The 18,722-nt window shown below is 43.0% G+C and overlaps 1 protein-coding gene across 2 annotated transcripts in view; it reads right to left on the reverse strand.

The window, feature by feature from the left end:
* DNAJC8 (DnaJ heat shock protein family (Hsp40) member C8) overlaps positions 2,276-18,722 on the reverse strand; it is a 28,874-nt gene continuing 12,427 nt past the window's right edge. The window contains exons 4-10 of one of the 2 annotated variants that reach the window (XM_003356239.4): positions 16,058-16,114; positions 12,353-12,419; positions 11,731-11,825; positions 9,849-9,920; positions 5,349-5,440; positions 4,143-4,218; positions 2,276-3,095 (exon numbers count right to left, since the gene is read on the reverse strand). In XM_003356239.4, coding sequence (XP_003356287.1) covers positions 2,973-3,095; positions 4,143-4,218; positions 5,349-5,440; positions 9,849-9,920; positions 11,731-11,825; positions 12,353-12,419; positions 16,058-16,114 — 582 coding nt within the window. In that variant the 3' untranslated portion in view covers positions 2,276-2,972. The remainder of the gene's footprint in view (positions 3,096-4,142; positions 4,219-5,348; positions 5,441-9,848; positions 9,921-11,730; positions 11,826-12,352; positions 12,420-16,057; positions 16,115-18,722) is intronic. The other variant, XM_021095664.1, reaches the window with a different exon arrangement.

Below are 18,722 nucleotides of genomic sequence, written 5' to 3' on the forward strand. Positions count from 1 at the left end.
CCTTAACCCACTGATCGAGGCCAAGGATTGAACCTGCATCATCATGGATACAAGTTGCGCCGCAACTCGAACTCCCTAAATGGATTCTGACCCCACCCATCTGGCTGGGCCCACGGTAGCCCCCAGGCAACAATGAGCTCTGGGGGGAGGTGTGGGGGTGGTACGATCTGCTCCATTCTTCATAGCAAACTGCAGGAAGAGGAGTGAAGTGGCTCATCCAGCCTTTCATTCGCTCTGGGCCCTGGCACACCTCCAGCGAGCCTTTCCTGCCTGAGATGCTGCTTTAACCTATTCACGGATGGAGGGGCCGGACAAGCTGCACAGACACAGCCCTGGCCAGAAAGCGTGTTGAGTAATAAGGCCTCAGTTCACTGCCCAAAGCACACCTCTCTCACAGGCCAGGTCATCACTGAAAACATTGCTCTGAGCAGGGTTATGGGAATGGGCTGGTACCTCTGCTGACCTTCCAGGTGAGTCTGTGGCAAATGTGTGCCAGAAAGGAAATGGGAAGCCTTAGTTCGGTGGGGCAATGATGTCATGGCTGAAAGTCAAATTGCTTAATACGAGTTTCTCATCTGCCTGGTCTCACCTCACCCCACTTCTCAGCTCCAGGCAAGACACAGGGCATTCAGCTCTACAAACAACCTATGCTCTTATTTCTGGGTCTTTGCACACCGTCCCCTCTGATGGAAATATCTCCCCTGAAGTCCTACCCGACCTATGCCAGTAAGTCTTCCCTTCCTCCTTCCTCACCCATAAGACTTTACTGGAAACAGAAGGTGTTCAGGCCCAAGGGATAAGTCCTGGTCTATTTCCCGGGCCCACTGTCATTTGCTGTTTTCCTAAAGTTACAGCTAAAATGGCCATGTCACACATTTTCTGGCCAATGGCACCTTTGGGGGTTAATTTTTCCTCCTGGAAGGCTTCTGTTTGGCAATTGGCACGAGGTGTGGTGCTGCCACAACTTTCTCTGAGACTGTGCAACTCTAAGACGACAAGTCCTGGGAGAATGGAGAGGAGGGAAAGTAAGAGCCTGGTTCCTGGGTGGTATGGTTGATGCCACGAACAACACTTGATACTGCCTGTCACCAGACTGCTTATGTGAGAAAATAGGCCCCCATTTGTTTATGCTAGTTATTCCTTGCAGCTAAAAACATTCCTAACAGATCCATCAGCCTCTGGGTTCTAACTTTTAATAGGCCACCTTCTCCAGGAAAGCTCCTGGCAGCTAAGAACAGATCAAAGGCCCCCTCCTCGTTGCAATGGATGCATCGTGCCTTTAGTGATCTTTGTACTGGTTCACCAGCCACGTGCCCCAGGAGGATGAGGCAGGCAGCAGGGGCCCCATGAGGTTCACCAATTTATTCCTAAGCCAGTGAGGTTCACCAATTTATTCCTAAGCCAGTGTATCTGTTGAGCACACAAGCATACCCATAGCTGACTACGGGCACAACCTCCTTGAAGGCAAAGACAGGGCCTGGCCCTCATGAGCCTGCAGACAGTTGAACTGTGACCACATGACCTCCAAGGAAGGGATGGGTGTGTGTGAGGTGGGCGTCACTCTCCGCACTAGAACACAGCTCGGCTGCTTCCTGCACAGGATGGCCTGCATCACCTCAGATGGGTATCATTCCGCTGGGTGACAGTTCCCTCTCTCTGCGAGAGCCCCACCCACCCCTGTGGTCTCAGTCATCTGCGGTTTGGACGTGCCAAGCTGCACACAGGACAGTACGACAACCAAACTTCTGTCCCCTCCCAGAGCAGATGGTCAAAGTTTCAGATCTCTTGATGCAAGACACTGTGCCTTTGTGATTATTGTACCTCTTCACTCATCTGCGAAACAGTGCCAAGTCTAGCTTCAAGCCACCCGGCTTCTCCTAGCTTCCCATTTTAGGTGTCTCCTTCCTATGTCTCACCTGATGTCCCTCCCAAAGGCTGGTCCTGTCTGCCACAGCCAGCAAGACACTGGAATACGTGTCATAAGTGGGGTGCTTCCACCCATTATTTCATTTAATCCTCAAAATAATCAGTATCTTCATTTCACACAGAAATAACATTGGCAACACCCGCTGAGCACTATGGTCCCTACCTTTTAAGTGCCACAGCTACTCCTCCCTAAAAGCTGCTAGTGATCTGTGTTCCCATTTGTGGATGAAGAAACGAAGGTTTGGCAAATAAGTGGTCAAGGAGCCAGGGCTGTCCACCTCCAAAGCATTCTGCGCGTGGCCAAGACCGACAGGAGACCCACCCTTGGAACAATACCAAACGTCGGTGGTTAGGGTATAAAAATTTATTACACATACAGAATATTACCACTAACAAATGCAGACAGGCTAGGACACAACGGTACACGATGGAGAATGGCCAGCTCTTTGGAAAGTGAACAGGTTTGGGTGGCTTGCAGCCTCGTGCCACGCAGACTGGCCGGATAGGAAAGCACATGCCAAACTCCAGGGGACGTCAGGGCATCGAGTGGCTGCTCTGTGTGCCCACTGCCTTCCCCGTCTGATCTGGGGCTTGGAAGGATGCCACACCCAGAAGCAAGCAACTGAAGCAAAGGGGCTTCCTAAGGTGGCCCGGGCTTGTCTCTGAAGTCAAGGCAACACCATTTTAAGCAACGTGTTTAATTAACTGGATGATTTCCACAAACTATACACAAAGTTTCTAACCATCACAATTGAGTGGAGTACAAAACATTAAGTTACAGGCTGTGGGAGGAGAAGGCAGCACCAACGGCGGCACCTTCTGATCCTGGTTGGTCTGGGGTAGGGGTGGGGGAGGTTTCTTTTTAAACCGAGCCCCTCATTTCAATGTACAAAAGAATTACTCTGATCGATATTAAATTGTATTGAAAACAAAATGGACTAAAAAGCAAAGACTACTCTATGTTGGGGTGAAAATGGGAAAAAGAATGAGTCCTTCAGAGCAGGAAGGGGAGAGCCGAAGGAAGGTTCTGTGGCAGTGACCTCAGGTCACTCACGCTGTTCCATTTTTACTTTTGGTGGTCTCAGGAAGGTCCGGTTCTTCTTCTCTTTCTTCCCCTTGGTATTAGCTTGGAAGTTTCGCCAGCTGTCCACACGACCATCTCGACTTTCCTAAGCACAAAAGAGGTTCGAGGTGAGGAACCAGTTAAGGATGGGGGGGCCTGAGGCTGCTCTGCCATCTGGCCAGAGCCCAGCCCAGCCCTCCCCTCAGAATAATCCAAGAGCAGAGCTTTTCTCCCACTTATACGGGCCTAAGAAAGGGTCGCACTACCCCTAGAAGGCAGGATAGGCCACAGGCTGGAAAAGAGGACAAAATGAGTGATACTCATCATGACGAGGCCACCATTTGCTGGGGATCTCTGAACTAGACATTGAACACATGCTATTTCTAACCCTCCCAAAAAGCTGACTGCAGTGTGTTGTGCCACTGGCATTTCACAAATGAAGACACCAGGGCTCAGAAAGGTTGCATCCTTTTCTCAGAGCCAGCCAGCAGTATAGACGCTCTTCCCCCAACTCCTGGCACCTCCCTTCTGGCCCCTAAAACCTGGAGGGAGGCACAAAGCCAGCACAATTCCTGGCCAGCTGTGCTGGGAGGGCCATGAGGATCCCACCCCCTTACTGAGGGGACTACTCATTTTCTCTCTTTGCATACAGGCAGTGGGACAGAAACAAAGCCAGCAGCTCTGGTTAACCAATCCTTACCCTGAGTCCTAAATTTTACAGAGGACAAGACCAAATGTTGCTCAATTCAGGAAAATGGCTGAGCAACTGAAGGATGTAATGAAGATATCAAAGAGGAATCAAGTTCAAAAGCCTTGAGTCTCTCTGCAGGCAGGACTCCAGGGTAACAAAAACCTTGGTTTCTATTAACTAGAACGCTAAGGGCCCAACTCCACGTTCACCCCCTCAGTTAAATGTGCAGGCTATTTTTCTTGAGTCCACGTGGCAGCTGTGCCCATCACACCCTTGCCAAGGCTACAGAGCACAGAGGCAGCTAGGCCAGGACTCATTCCCCAGAGCCCCCACTCTTCCCCACATAAGCCATTTCCCTGACTGGCTGGCCCCTTCAGGACTGGGAATGCCAGGAACCAAGGTTCTAGGCTGGCAAGTTTTCTTACTCTGGAGTGAGAGTCCCTGGCCACCCTAGAAATGTACCTCAAAATTTTTCTGCCACTCCCTTTCTCGTTTGGCTTTTTCTTGAGCTTCAATCTCTTCTTCCCTTTGTCGCTTCCTAGGAAGAAAACCAGCCCATGGGATTTACATGATGCTTAGAGACTGTTAACCATATAAGTTAGGTATCTCCCCACAGAAGCAAGCACAGAAAGTTCCCTAGGGTTCTCCAAAGACGGCCCTCTGGAAAGGGCTCAAAGCACTTCAGGAATGTGTCATCCCAAAGCACGCAGAGGAGACCATGGGGCCAGATACAAATACTTCCTTTACAGAGAGAAACAGATGAAGTCGTCAAAGCCTAGCCAACACTAATCGGAGGTTCTGGGCTCAGTCCATGATGAAACTAATTTCCCTGCAGTTGAATGACCATTACCACAGTACAGGTTCTTATTCAAGAGGCTCTTGGGACAAAACACTCTCCCCAAACAAGGACACTTCACACAACCCCAACTAACAAAACCTACTTACTGTTAAACACCAATAAACAATACAAAATACATAAACTAAATTCATCTCAAGATTTCTGAGAAACAAAGGAAATCATATTTGTAGGACAAAAAAACATTTTGTAAGTGATTACATTCACCACACTACATACTCACCCAAACTGCAGCCGGGAGCCACACAAAACACTCTGGCCTCAATAAGCCTACTTCATTCCCAGAAATTGGGAAGAAAACACACAGCACTCTTGATTATAAACTCCCTAGGGACAGACCTATTCAATATTTTCCAAAAGTCAGAGAAAATTCCTTGCCCAGTGATTCACAAGTTTGACTACGTCAGATAACTATTTTAAACGGTCTCTTAAATTATGTACTACGTGGAGTTCCCGTCATGGCTCAGTGGTTAACGAATCTGACTAGGAACCATGAGGCTGAGGGTTCGATCCCTGGCCTCACTCAGTGGGTTAAGGATCCGGCGTTGCCGTGAGCTGTGGTGTAGGTTGCAGACGCGGCTCAGATCCTGAGTTGCTGTGGCTGTGGCACAGACTGGCAGCTACAGCTCCAACTGGACTCCTAGCCTGGGAACCTCCAAAATGCCACAGGTGTGGTCCTAGAAAAGCCAAAAAAAAAAAAAAAAAAAAAAAAAAAGATGTACTACATAAATTCTCATCAGGAAAATCCCCAAAGACTGCCTTGGTTAATCCAGGTATTTACATATGGCTTAAACAAATATACAGATATATACCTTTCATGCATCTCCTTGGCTTCTCTTTCTTTCCTTTTAATTTCCAGCTCAGCAAAGAGTTTCATGGTCTGTTTGTATACTGCTTGTTTAAACTAAAAAAAAAAAAAAAAAAAAAAAAAGATTAAGAACAAAAGAAAAGTAAATATTCACCAGCAACCTGAATCAAATACTTTTAGATGGAGCCCAAAACGAAATCAAATTCAACCACCAAAGAAAAAAAGATTCTTCAGAGAGAAGCACTTAATGATGCTGGCTCTCTCCTGGGAGATAAATAAGACAACCGCCAATGAGATCTTTCCATTTTCGCCACGCAGCTGATATAGAGGAAAAAGGCACCAATACAAAAAAAAAAAAAAAAAAAAAAAAAAACTATGCATTTATCACAACCATTGAAATTTTGGAGGGCCCATCCTCCAAAGAATTTCGAAAAATAACTTTCCTTCTTTCTTTTCACGGACACTTCATATTTACTGTGAGCTAGACACCAAGCTCGGCACTAGAGATGTTCAGGTGCCGTCAGGCACATGAGCCTCAGGAGTCCACTAACTGTGGCAGAGCTACTACTTGTCCCCACTATCTGTTCACCCTTCTGGTAAAATCCTTTATCTGTTCTCCCTTCTGGTAAAATCCTTTATCTTAAAGCACACGGCCACCCAGTATAAAAGCCTGTATTTCCCAGACTTCTTTGTAGTTAGATGTGGCCCTGTAACTTAAGCTTTAGCCAACTGGTTATAAGGAAAAGTGAGGTAGCAACTTCCTGTAATGTTTTCTTTTGTTTTGTTGTCTTTTTAGGGCCACACCTCAGGGTGCCCAGGCTAGGAGTTTAACTGGAGCTGCAGCTGACAGCCTAGGCCACAGTCACAGCAACGCAGGATCTGAGCCACGTCTGCGACCTACACCACAGCCCACAGCAATACCAGATCCTTAACCCACTGAGCAAGGCCAGGGATTGAACCCACATCCTCACGGATACCAGTCAGGTTCACTACCACTGAGCCACGACGGGAAGTCCCAAAATGTTCTTAAGAGGAAGCACTTAAGAGGGAAGCTTATCCCTTCCTGCTCCCTTCCTCTAACCTGCTGTTTGTACATGGTGCGGTGACAACACATCCTGGACTGTGAGGATGGAAACAACACTTGCTGGCAGAGCTACAGAAAGGAGGACAATGAGTCCTTGAATGACACAAGATCCAGCAGCCATCTTCCCAAAGACTGTTACACAGGAGAGAAAAAAAGGCATTAACTTGTTCAAACCACTGTCATTTGGAGCCTCAGTTGCACACAGTTGAACTTATATTCTTACTCATACACTGACAGAAAGAGCTAACCACAATATTAGGTAGAAAATAAAACTCTTATCTTTTTCTTTTTTATTTATTTATTTATTTTTTTTGTCTTTTTGCCTTTTCTTGAGCCGCTCCCACGGCATATGGAGGTTCCCAGGCTAGGGGTCGAATCGGAGCTGTAGCCACTGGCCTACGCCAGAGCCACAGCAACACAGGATCCGAGCCACGTCTGCGACCTATACCACAGCTCATGGCAACGCCAGATCCTTAACCCACTGAGCAAGGCCAGGGATCAAACCTGAAACCTCATGGTTCCTAGTCGGATTCATTAACCACTGAGCCACGACAGGAACTCCAACAAAACTTTTACCTTTAAAAAAAAACTCCCCCAGGAGTTCCCATTTTGGCTCAGTGGGCTAAGAACCTGAAATAGTATCCATGAGGATTTGGATTCGATCCCTGGCCTCACTCAATGGGTTTAAGGATCCAGGGCTGCCACAAGCTCACAGATGCAGCTCGGATCCCGTGTTGCTGTGACTGTGGCACAGGCCCCAGCTACAGCTCCGATTTGACCCCTAGTCTAGGAATTTCCATGTGCCACAGGAGCGGCCATAAAAAGAAAAAAAAAATTTCCCCCAAACATACAATATTTTAAATATATAAAAAAACATAAAAGATAACCCATCATGTGGATTTCAATGGGTTTATATCCTAAAACCAGAAACAATGGAACAAACCAGAAACATTGGAACATTTGTTCCAATGTTTCTGGTTTTAGGATATAAAAACTAAACTAAACAAACTAAAAACTAAAACTGCAGTTGACCAAGAGTCATCTGTGGTTGCTCCCAAAGCTGTCCATCCCAGTTGCAGAAAAAGGGAAATAAAGGAATCTCAAAATTACTCTCACTTCTCTTTAATACTGTTACCTGCCAGGCACTGGCTCAGTGAAAGCAATGCTGACAAATTCCAGTCCTTAGCAAGGACAAACATTGCAAAGCTGAACTGCTAGATGAACAGCTACTAGTGATTTTAAAATTTTTACATTTTCCTGCCTTTTCCAAATCATTAGCACATGTTCCTTTATAATCAGGAAGAAAGTTAAGGTTTTTAACAACTTAGGAGAACCAAGGAGTATTTATAAGAAGGTCTTCAGAAAAGTCTAAAAGGATAATTAAAGGGAAGGGAAAGTAGGACTGAGGAGAAAAAAACTAAAATACTGAAGTGGAATAAACCCCAAACAGGTGACCAGGAGAAAAGATAACCTAATAGTTCTCAAGCACTGTTACCACACAGAAGAGGGAACCAGGTGCTGTTAGTAAAACTACCAAAGGAAGAAGTTTACAGGAAGTTTCCCTAGTGGGACAGCCTCTCCACTAAATCTTTAAAAATAAGCACATGGATAAGTTACTTATTCACCTTATTTGAGGCAAAATTAAGATGACTAAATTTTTCATGCTAGGAGTTACCATCGTGGCTCAGCATAAACAAATCTGATTAGTATCCACAAGGACATAGGTTCAAATCCCGGCCTCACTCAGTGGGTTAAGGATCCGGCATTGCTGTGGCTGTGGTGCAGGCCAACCACTAAGGCTCCAATTCAACTCCTAGCCTGGAACCTCCATATACCATGGGTGTAGCCCTGAAAAAGACCAAAAAAAAAAAAAAAAAAAAAAAATTTTTTTTTCATGCTAGTGAGGCCACTGGACACAAATATTTAAGAGAACCTCTCTCTTAATCAGTCTCCACTAAAGAACCCACGGGATTAACCGATGTCCTCCACTGCTCTGGAAACACATTCCTACCGGGAGCACAATGAGTACAGGCGGCTAGGAGACTGCAGTTGACCAAGAGTCATCTGTGGTTGCTCCCAAAGCTGTCCATCCCAGTTGCAGTTACTACTGTATTTACGTGATTTAAACATCATAGAAATTGATGAACATGGCTATAAAAATAGATGCCTGCTGGTTCTTTTAAAACTAAGTGGAGAGAGATCCCATCATGGTGCAGCGGAAACGAATCCAACTAGGAACCATGAGGTTGCCGGTTCAATCTCTGGCCTCGGTCAGTGGGTTAAGGATCCGGGGTTGCCATGAGCTGTGCTATAGGTCGCAGATGCGGCTCAGATCCCATGTTGCTGTGGCTGTGGTGTAGGCCGGCGGGTATAACTCCGATTAGTCCCCTGGCCTTGCAACCTCCATATGCTGTGGGTTCGGCCCTAAAGAGACCAAAATAAAACAAAACAAAACAAAACAAAAAAATACTAAGTGGAATGCTTTAGAAAGAGCCAATAAACGTAAGTCCCTAAAAATAACTGCCGTTGAAGGTACAGGTGAGAGAGCTAGATAAGACAAAAAACAATCTAGGACTTGGCCCTTGGTTTGCTTCACAGGTACCAACAATGTCAATGTACCTCAAAAGAAATTAAAGTTGAAGTTCCCGTCCTGGCTCAGTGGTTAATGAATCCAACTAGGAACCATGAGGTTGCGGGTTCGATCCCTGCCCTTGCTCAGTGGGTTAAGGATGCGGCATTGCCGTGAGCTATGGTGTAGGTCACAGACACGGCTGAGATCCCGCATTGCTGTGGCTCTGGTGTAGGCCAGCAGCTACAGCTCCGATTAGACCCCTAGCCTGGGAACCTCCATGTGCCGTGGGAGCGGCCCTAGAAGAGGTTTAAAAAAAAAAAAAAGGAAAGAAAAAGAAATTAAAGTTCCCGTCTTGGCTTGGCAGAAACGAATATGACTAGCATCCATGAAGACGCAGGTTCAATCCTTGGCCTTGCTCAGCAGGTTAAGGATCCAGCATTGCCATGAGCTGTGGTGTAGGTCGAAGATGTGGCTCGGATCTGTGGCTGTGATGTAGGCTGGCAGCGGCAGCTCAGATTTGACCCCTAGCCTGGGAACCTCCATATGCTGTGGGAGCGGCCCTAGTAAAGACAAACAAAAAAAAGTAGACATTGTGGATAATGCTTTGTGCGTATGTTTTATAAAGTCAACTGCAAGCTCCAATGAGCAGACACACCTTCAAAGCCCAAAGCTCTGTATCAAAAAAATAAGGTGGATTTTTCAAAAATGTTAATGAATATACATTTAAATATTTTCATTAAAATGTTTCTAGCATGTATGTACCATTCTTTAGGCTTCTCTCTCCTTGACTAGCCAGTGAGTGAACTCAATCACACAAGCTGAGGTGTCTTTTCCCGTATTTAACTTACCAGCTCAGGATCATCTTCCTCCACATTTGTAGGCTTTCCTTCCTTCTTTAATTGCTTTTTTCGCTCTTTCACCTAAAAAGAATTTTTTCCCATCAAAAAGTGAGCACTCATACTTTGAGAATATTCAATAAGCTGCACATATATAATATGTACACTCTTCTATAACAAAAAAAGTTTGCATTTAAAAAAGCTGAGCCTCTCCCCTCCCTTCCAAAATAATGATGCAATCAAAGAAAACTAGGAACCAGGGGGTCTTTTCTCCAACCTCATCTAAAATCCAACACAAGGGGACCAGCAGGGGAACTGCCCCCAACTCATCAGATCCTAGGCCAGATCCAAGCAGCCTTTGATACACTGGACAGATTATGCATTTATGTTTCATGGCCCATGGTTATGTGTTAATAGCAAAAAAAGTATATCTGTCAAGTTTCAGAAGAAGCTACAGAATTTGTGGCATCAAATATAATCGTTTTCAGGCATTTCTACAACTGCATTCTGGATGACTTTCACTGTGAAACCTCCTTAAACCAATAATTTTCACATCACATTAACTGCTGTTTTTTATCACTTTGGGGCACCATTGAGATTACCCCCACAAAAAAATAAATATACCCATTCACATAAGAATGATATTACTCCATTAAACTACCATTTAATCCAGAAAAAAGTCAAGTGCCTTAAGCTCAGAAAGGCCCTACTGCCACCCTGTGGTCAGAAAGCCTGAGGATGGCTCCTTTACAGGCTAAACACAAAAGGGTAATGACCACAATTCATGGTCAGGTTCTTTTCAGGTTTCTAACAGAATTTGGCCCATAGGTGCCATTTCCAACAAAACCAGCAAGACACAGTTATGGCAGTCTGTGCCCTCTTTTTCCTCATCTAAACTGGATTCATTACTACTATTGGTTATATTGTTGTTTCAGATTCCAAAGCTCTCCAAAGAGAAGGTCACATCCATATTCACTCCCAATTGAAACAGCTCTTTTTAATTTTTTTTTTTTTTTTTGTCTTTTTGCCATTTCTTGGGCCGCTCCCATGGCATATGGAGGTTCCCAGGCTAGGGGTCGAATCGGAGCCGTAGCTGCCAGCCTACGCTAGAGCCACAGCAACGCGGGATCCGAGCCGCGTCTGCAACCTACACCACAGCTCACGGCAATGCTGGATCCTCAACCCACTGAGCAAGGCCAGGGACTGAACCCGCAACCTCATGGTTCCTAGTCAGATTCATTAACCACTGCGCCATGACGGGAACTCCTGAAATAGCTCTTATAAATGGCCTCAAGATTCTTGTCCCAACAAGTAAAAAAAAACAAAACAAAGACTTTTTCTTACCTCAAGGAAGCTATTTTAATATTTTTCACCACTCAGGAGATTTAGGTAATGCAAAAAAAATAAAGCCAGCTATAACTGAATTTATTTCAATTGAGTCTTCCCAACCCTGTTATTAATACAGACATTTACCTCCTATTTTAATTTTTTGTTAATTTACTCATATCCCCTTGTCAGCCTTTCTCAAGCCCATGTTTCAACCCTTTCACAGAGATAATAAAAATCCAGGGTCAAGCATCAGCATGGCTGCTCCACTTTTCCACTCTCTCTAAGGCAGTGTGACAACATGTGATGAAAAGGCAAGAAAAGCCTTCTTTCCACTACACGGGACTGGTAAGGCAAGAGTTAGGAGTGTTCGGGCCACAACTCATCCTGAGCTCTAGAGCTGAGTGCCGGCTCTAGGCACACACTACTCATGACACCACAGCACAGTGGTGGAGACCAGAGGAGTGGTCCCGCCAGTCAGACATTGCCATGTTAACGTTTACCCTCCTGCAAGGCTCCCAACCTTACTAATACTTCCTGTAAACACAGCAGCACTATAAATACTTACGGTGTGTTCCACGTATTCTTTTCCTGCCTGAATTACATCCAGGGCCCTCTTCTTTTGTTCCTGATCCAGTAGCAACTTGTAAGCTTTGTCCACAGCTAATGCAAAACATTGAAATTAACTGTTTCTGCAAACACCCTCTAAAAGTCTGAACTATACTCAGGCAGTGTAAATGGACTTGTGCCATCTAAAAACATTCCCTACTTTGTTAAATTATTTACTGTTGTTACACTCATTTAAAAACATACAGCTAAAGCATTGACTTTCCTTGAGAGCCTTGGGAAAAAATTAAATATACACTCAAGGCTAAATATACCACATCCAAATTTAATTCAGTGATCAAATGCTTCCAACTAACTATTTTTTTTATGTTCAAAGGAAGAAAAAAATGATCCTATACAATAACAGTCTCTGTTGGCACATAAAAGTTTTAACAAGGCAAAGTTAAGGTCTATTTCAAAACAGAAACATTTTGCTTAGGAATGACAACTGTTCTACTGAAGGCCTCAGCTTCTTCATGACCAGAAGACAAAACTAAAACATTCTTTTCTTGATCCAGGACTAGGAACAGTTAGTCCCTAGCATTGCTAATACATTACTCAGAAGCAGGTAAATTTACAAATACCTTCAAAAGCCTTTTGTGCTCTGTCAGCATCATCTTGATTTTTGTCAGGATGCACCAGTATGGATAGCTATAAGAGAAAGGTTTGTCAATAAGAACATGCAGTAATTCTGCGCCTGCACTGTCTCTTTACAATCAAAAGCCCTAGGTATTCTGACAAGCATTTTAAAAAATTAGTATCATAAAATGCCCAGAATTATTAGCCCTTAATAAAATTCAAGTACCGAAAGGTAAACGTACAAGTAGAAAACCTTTAGTTGAGAAAAAATGTAAGCCTAGCAATCAGGAGGATGTTGGGATAATTGGGGGGAGGGAGGGGAACAGAAAGTACCAAGTTCCTTTTATGTTTCTTATACTGAGCACTAAAGAGGATTAAACAGGTATGAGACAGCATCTCTCTCCTCAAAGAACTTCTGACATAAAGCAGTGGCTCTCAGTTCTGGCTCCAACCCTGTGAAGATTTTTAGGAATACAGAGGTCTACTTTCCAGCTTGAGACCTTCTGAATCAATCTCTAGCATCTGTACTTTTTAAGCCTCTACTAGACTTCATATCAGATGATAGTAAGGAATTAGTGTTAATTTGTTAGGTGTGACGAGTAATTATACAAGGAAATGTCCTTTTTTGTCCCCCCTTTATACGTAGGGTATAAGGAAGGTCCCAGCCGAGGAGTCAAATCAGAGCAGCAGCTGCAGGTTTAGGCCACAGCCAAGGCAATGCCGGACCCGAGCTGCATCTGTAACCTATGCAGCTTGCAGCAACACTGGATCCTTAACTGATTGAGCAAGGGCAGGGATTGAACTTGCATCCTCACAGACACTATGTTGGCTTCTTAACCTGCTGAGCTACAACAGGAATGCCAAGAAAATGTCCATTTTTACCTTGGCAGGATAACTGCTTAAGTATTTAGAGATAGAGAATCATGGTATCTGTAATTTATATTATAATGATTAATTGGCTACAAAAATTTATCAGTAATGAGCAGCGGAAACAAATCTGACTAGAAACCATGAGGTTGCGGGTTTAGTCCCTGGCCTCGCTCAGTGGGTTAAGGATCCGGTGTTGCCGGGAGCTGTAGTGCAGGTCACAGACACAGCTGGGATCCTGCATTGCTGTGGCTGTGGTGTAGGCCAGCAGCGATAACTCCAATTTGACCCCTAGCCTGGGAATCTCCACATGGCGCAGGTGCAGCCCTAAAATGCAAAAAAATATATATATAAATAATGAAGTAAACCATTGCATACAGATGAATATATGGGCATTCACTGATTTCTTCTTTCTTCGTTTTTTTTTGGCTGTGCCCACAGCATGCAGAAATTCCCAGGCCAAGGATCAAACCCATGGCACAGCAATGACAACATTGGATCCTTGACCAAGGAATCCCATTTTATTCTTTCTTTTTAAAATGTAATTAAAATTTCTTGGATTTCCCATCGTGGCACAGTAGAAACGAATCCAACTAGGAACCATGAGGTTGTGGGTTCAACCCCTGGCCTCACTCAGTGGGTTAAGGATCCAGCGGTGCCATGAGCTGTGGTGTAGGTCACAGATGGGGCTCGGATCTGGCGTTGCTGTGGCTATGGCTTAGGCCGGCAGCTATGGCTCTGATTAGACCCTTAGCCTGGGAACCTCCATGTGCCACAGGTGTGGCCCTAAAAAGAAAAAATAAAATAAATAAAATAAACTAAAATAAAATAAAATTTCTATCATAAAAAATTTTAAAAACAAAAACCCCCAAGGTAACTCTTTCAGACAGCCTGGGTTAAGACCACAGGTGACTCTTTCAGACAGCCTAGGTTAAGAACCACTGACCTACTCTCACCGATAAAAACAGTGCGAAAAGAGGGACTACGTTCGGGGAGGACAGCAAGTGGGAATCTAAGGCTAAATCCAGCATGACTAGAGCCTGAATCCTGGGTTCTAATTCCAACTTCAATCACCTACTAGCTGTGAGACCTCAAGCAATTCACTTAATCTAGCTCTGCCCCAGTTTCCTCCTTTGTAAATGGGACAATACTATATACCTATATCTCACTGTGTTGTTACAAGGACGAAACAAGATAATGCAAGTAAAGAACTTACTGTCTAACACGCACTAACAATAGCACATGAAACGGACATACCATATGCCAAGACCTAGTATAAGTGCGGTATGTGCGCTACACCTCATGCAAATCCTTACACCAACCCTAGATGGAGTCACCATCATCATGTGCATTTTACAAATAAGTGCATTTTACAGGGCACAGAAAGGTTAAGAGTAACTTGCCAAAGCTCACACTGCCTGTAAGATGTACAGCCAAGACTGACACTCAAGCCATACAGCTCTAGCACCCACGTTCTTAACTACCTGGCCGGATTAATGACTAAATAAGAACGTAGTTACTGAGTTATTTGTATGATTACATAAAGATCTTAAAAGTTTTGACTATGAATTTGAATGATTGCTCATTTAATTGGGAAAGACCTCTAATACATTATATTTGAAAACCTGAAATTTCAGGAAAAGGTAAAAAAGTTAAACACAAGTCCAGAGTGTAACTCAGGAAGAAAAAAAGCTATCAAGTTATATAATGGGAAATGATTGAGTAGGCAAAGATAAAAAACACCTTGGCTTAATAGTAGATCAGAAGTGATTATGAGTCAGCAATGTGGGGGCAATGACTGTACTGAACGAGCAACCACCAACACTGGATATTAACAAGTCTGTCATGCAGGCGCTGAGAATTAGAGTCAGCACTGGTCAGGCCCTATTAAAATAGGAAGTACATAAGAGATATGCTAAGGAAAAAAATTTTTTTAAAGACATGAAATACAGAGAAAATCCAATTTGCAAAGGGCTAGGGGGTTGCTCAGCTATCAAAACTGAAAGAGTGTTTTTAAAAAGGCTACTGGGAGTTCCCAGCATGATGCTGCAGAAAGAAATCTGACTAGGAACCATGAGGTTTGCAGGTTCAATCCCTGGCCTTGCTCAGTGGGTTAAGGATCTGGCGTTGCCATGAGATGTGGCATAGGCCGGCAGCTACAGCTCTGATTAGACCCCTAGCCTGGGAACCTCCATATGCCCCGGGTACAAAAGACAAAAATAAATAAATAAAAGTAAAAAAGGCTACTAATATGTAAACCAGCTATAATGAAAAAAAAATAATTATATAAAAAATGAAAAAAAAAGGCTACCATAAAACTTTATAGCATGAGTTATTAAATATTAGAAAAGGCAAGAATCAGAGGTTATAGATCTCCTTTCCTAGAAAATTTTCAGAAAGCATTCTTTATATTAAACCAAGTATCTTCTGAGTATTCATATGTAAGTTTGCAGAGGACAGAATTATTGAGGAATGAGATCTCAAAACCAGAAAACTATTATGAATTGTTTAACATGTTCTCCCCTAGAAGCTAGGGCATTTGCTAAGAATGATTCCATGTAAGCTCTATTATTCCACTTTGTACTTCTCCCACAATTAAGGGGATGGAAAGATTCTATTTGGATATAAAATTCATCCTTTTCACAGGTAAGCTATAGTCATTAAATTGTTTAAGATTTTTACACCACTGTAGACTTTTTAAAGAGTTACATAGCCTTTAAAAAAAAGGGGAGGGGGTTAAATTTTGGCCAAAAAGTCATAATAGCAAGTCCTAAGAGAATCACATGCTTAGTACATTTTCAAAAGGTTCAAACTCCATCTATTACAGGAACATAGTACCATACCTGCCGAAACCTCTTTTTTATTTCTTCATCTGTCACTTCAGGATCTATCTGAAGAACCTGGAAGAATCAAAATCAAAACTGTAAAAGAGATTTTAAAAATTTATAAACTTAAGACATGCTCAATAATTATACACATTATAATTAGTATCTAGAACAGTACTCAGCCTTCTAGAATAATGCCTGGCATATAGTTCTAAAAAATGTTTAAGAAATATAAATGAGTAAGCCAATAACAAAATAGTAGCTATAGTGTTTTAGGGTTTTCTATTAATACAGTGGTTATATTTACTCCATCAGAAAAATAATATACTACCCTACACCCAGGGATATGTTTCCAGACCATGAGAAAAATGTTCCATTCTCCTTCATTCATTAAGAAAAGTACCCACCCCCCACTTATCTTTGTATATGCAGACAACGCATAGCAACTCAACAGGGAAATAATTAGGCTGGCAACCTTTCGTCTCAATCCAAAAATGCCCACTTGGCTCCACTTTATATCTATAACTTACATGGCCCAATGGTTCCCAACCCAGAGTAGGAATCTGAGAGCAATGCCTGGGGCTCACTGTAGGAAAGTCTAATTCCACTACAGCCATGCAACTCTGAACACGCCAGATCTCATCTGATCTTGGAAGCTAAGCAGGGTTGGGCCTGGTTACTACTTGGATTGGAGGAAAATCTGATTCCAGCTCAGTAAAATTGGGGTACAACCAAATGGCAGGAAAGTCTGTATTTTTTAGCAACACTGTTTTAAAAATAATTTCATCATTCTTCTCCAAACCTGGATATCCTAGTGTTGATATTCCTCATCAAGGATTCTGATCACAGCACCAACAAACACGTTAATTCAAACATTTATACAGTAGCTACTACTTGCTGAACATGCTGCTATGCACAAGAAATGCAAAGACAAGTAAACATGGGCAACACTTTTTTAAATTACTAAATAGCAAGAATTTTTTTAAAGAAAGGATTATCGGAGTTCCCTTCGTGGTGCAGAGGAAACGAATCCAACTAGGAACCATGAGGTTGTGGGTTCAATCCCTGGCCTTGCCTCATGGGTTAAGGATCTGGTCCTGCCGGGAGCTGTGGTGTAGGTTGAAGGCACGGTTCAGATCCCGAGTTGCTGTGGCTGTGGCTGTGGCTGATTAGACCCCTAGCCCGGGAACTTCCATATGTCTCAGGTGTGGCCCTAAGAAGCAAAAATAATAATAATAACAATAATAATAATAATAATAATAATAATAATAATAAAGAAGGGATTATTATAAACTATACATTTAAACCACATGGTTTCATAGCGTAGTCCACAGATTCAACCTAACGCCAATTATTTATTTACTTAGTATTCAAGGTGCAAGGAAGGCAAAGAAGGGCAAAGGGTGAGAAGGCCTGTTAGAAATTTAGATGAGTGAGTAAACCAGCTATAATGAAAAAAAATTTTTTTAATTAAAAAATAAAAGAAATTCAGATGTGCAGGCCTCATTTCAGTGTGACTAAATCAGAACCAACATTTCAACAAGATCCCCAGATGATATGAATCCTGCTAAAGTTTGAGACGCACTGCTAAGGCATGATGAGGTCAGAAATAAGTGCATTTGGGAGTTCCCGTGATGGCTCAGAGGAAATGAATCTAGTAACCATGAGGTTTCCGGTTCGATCCCTGGCCTCGCTCAGTGGGTTAAGGATCTAGCGTTGCCGTGAGCTGTGGTATAGGTTGCAGACACGGCTCAGATCTGGTGTTGCCGTGGCTGTGGTACAGGCCGGCAGCTATAGCTCCGATTAGACCCCTAGCCTGGGAACCTCCATATGCCCCGAGTGCAGCCCTAAAAAGACAAGAGACAAAAAAAAAGAAAGAAAGAAAGAAGTGCATTTGAGGTTAGCAGAACTGACCATCAGTAATTAAGGGGCACAAAGAAAAAAAAAGAAATCTTGAAATGAAAAATACATACCAAGTACAGCAGAAATTTGCACAACATTGTAAATCAACTTAATAAAAAATTTTTTTAAAGAAAAATACATACCAAAGAAATTAAAACTCAAAAGTAATCAGCCAAGCTTACTCAGATGTCACAGGCTTAGAAAAACTTGACAAGTAATGTCAAGATTTATAGCAAGCTTTTACCACATTCAAACAGCAATAGAGTTACTGGTAGGCAATGAATCTGAATCATCCCTGCAGTCAGTAGACTTTTGAAGGTTATTACAAGAGCACACCCATTCTCAAATGCCAGCCATATAATTGGGAATGAGGGAAAAGGAAGAAAAATTTTAGAACAAAGACTTTTCAAAAGTCAGTGCACCCCCTCAAACCTTCCCAAGGGAGAAAGGATTTGGGAAAAAGTCACTCAAGAGGAAAAACACAGCCATGTAAGATGTGTAGACAAAGGAAGTAAATGTATAAACACAAATATTCAGAAAACCTTCTTTCCTTGGTCCTGGGGAAAAGGAATGTCCTGGAGCAAACCAAAGTCCAGGAAACTGAACAAGATGTTCAAAATCAATGTGAAAGGATGGAAAGTTCCACTTTCACAAAAAAAAAAACACAATACCTCAGTAAAGCTATAACCTAGAACTAATCAAGCTAAATGTAGTTCATAAACCTGGACTGGTTCCCAAGTTCAAAAATAAAACAAACAAACAAAAAAAGGAAAGAAAAGGA

This window comes from Sus scrofa, chromosome 6, assembly GCF_000003025.6.
Source record: "Sus scrofa isolate TJ Tabasco breed Duroc chromosome 6, Sscrofa11.1, whole genome shotgun sequence".
In the NCBI taxonomy this organism is placed as follows: Eukaryota; Metazoa; Chordata; class Mammalia; order Artiodactyla; family Suidae; genus Sus; species Sus scrofa.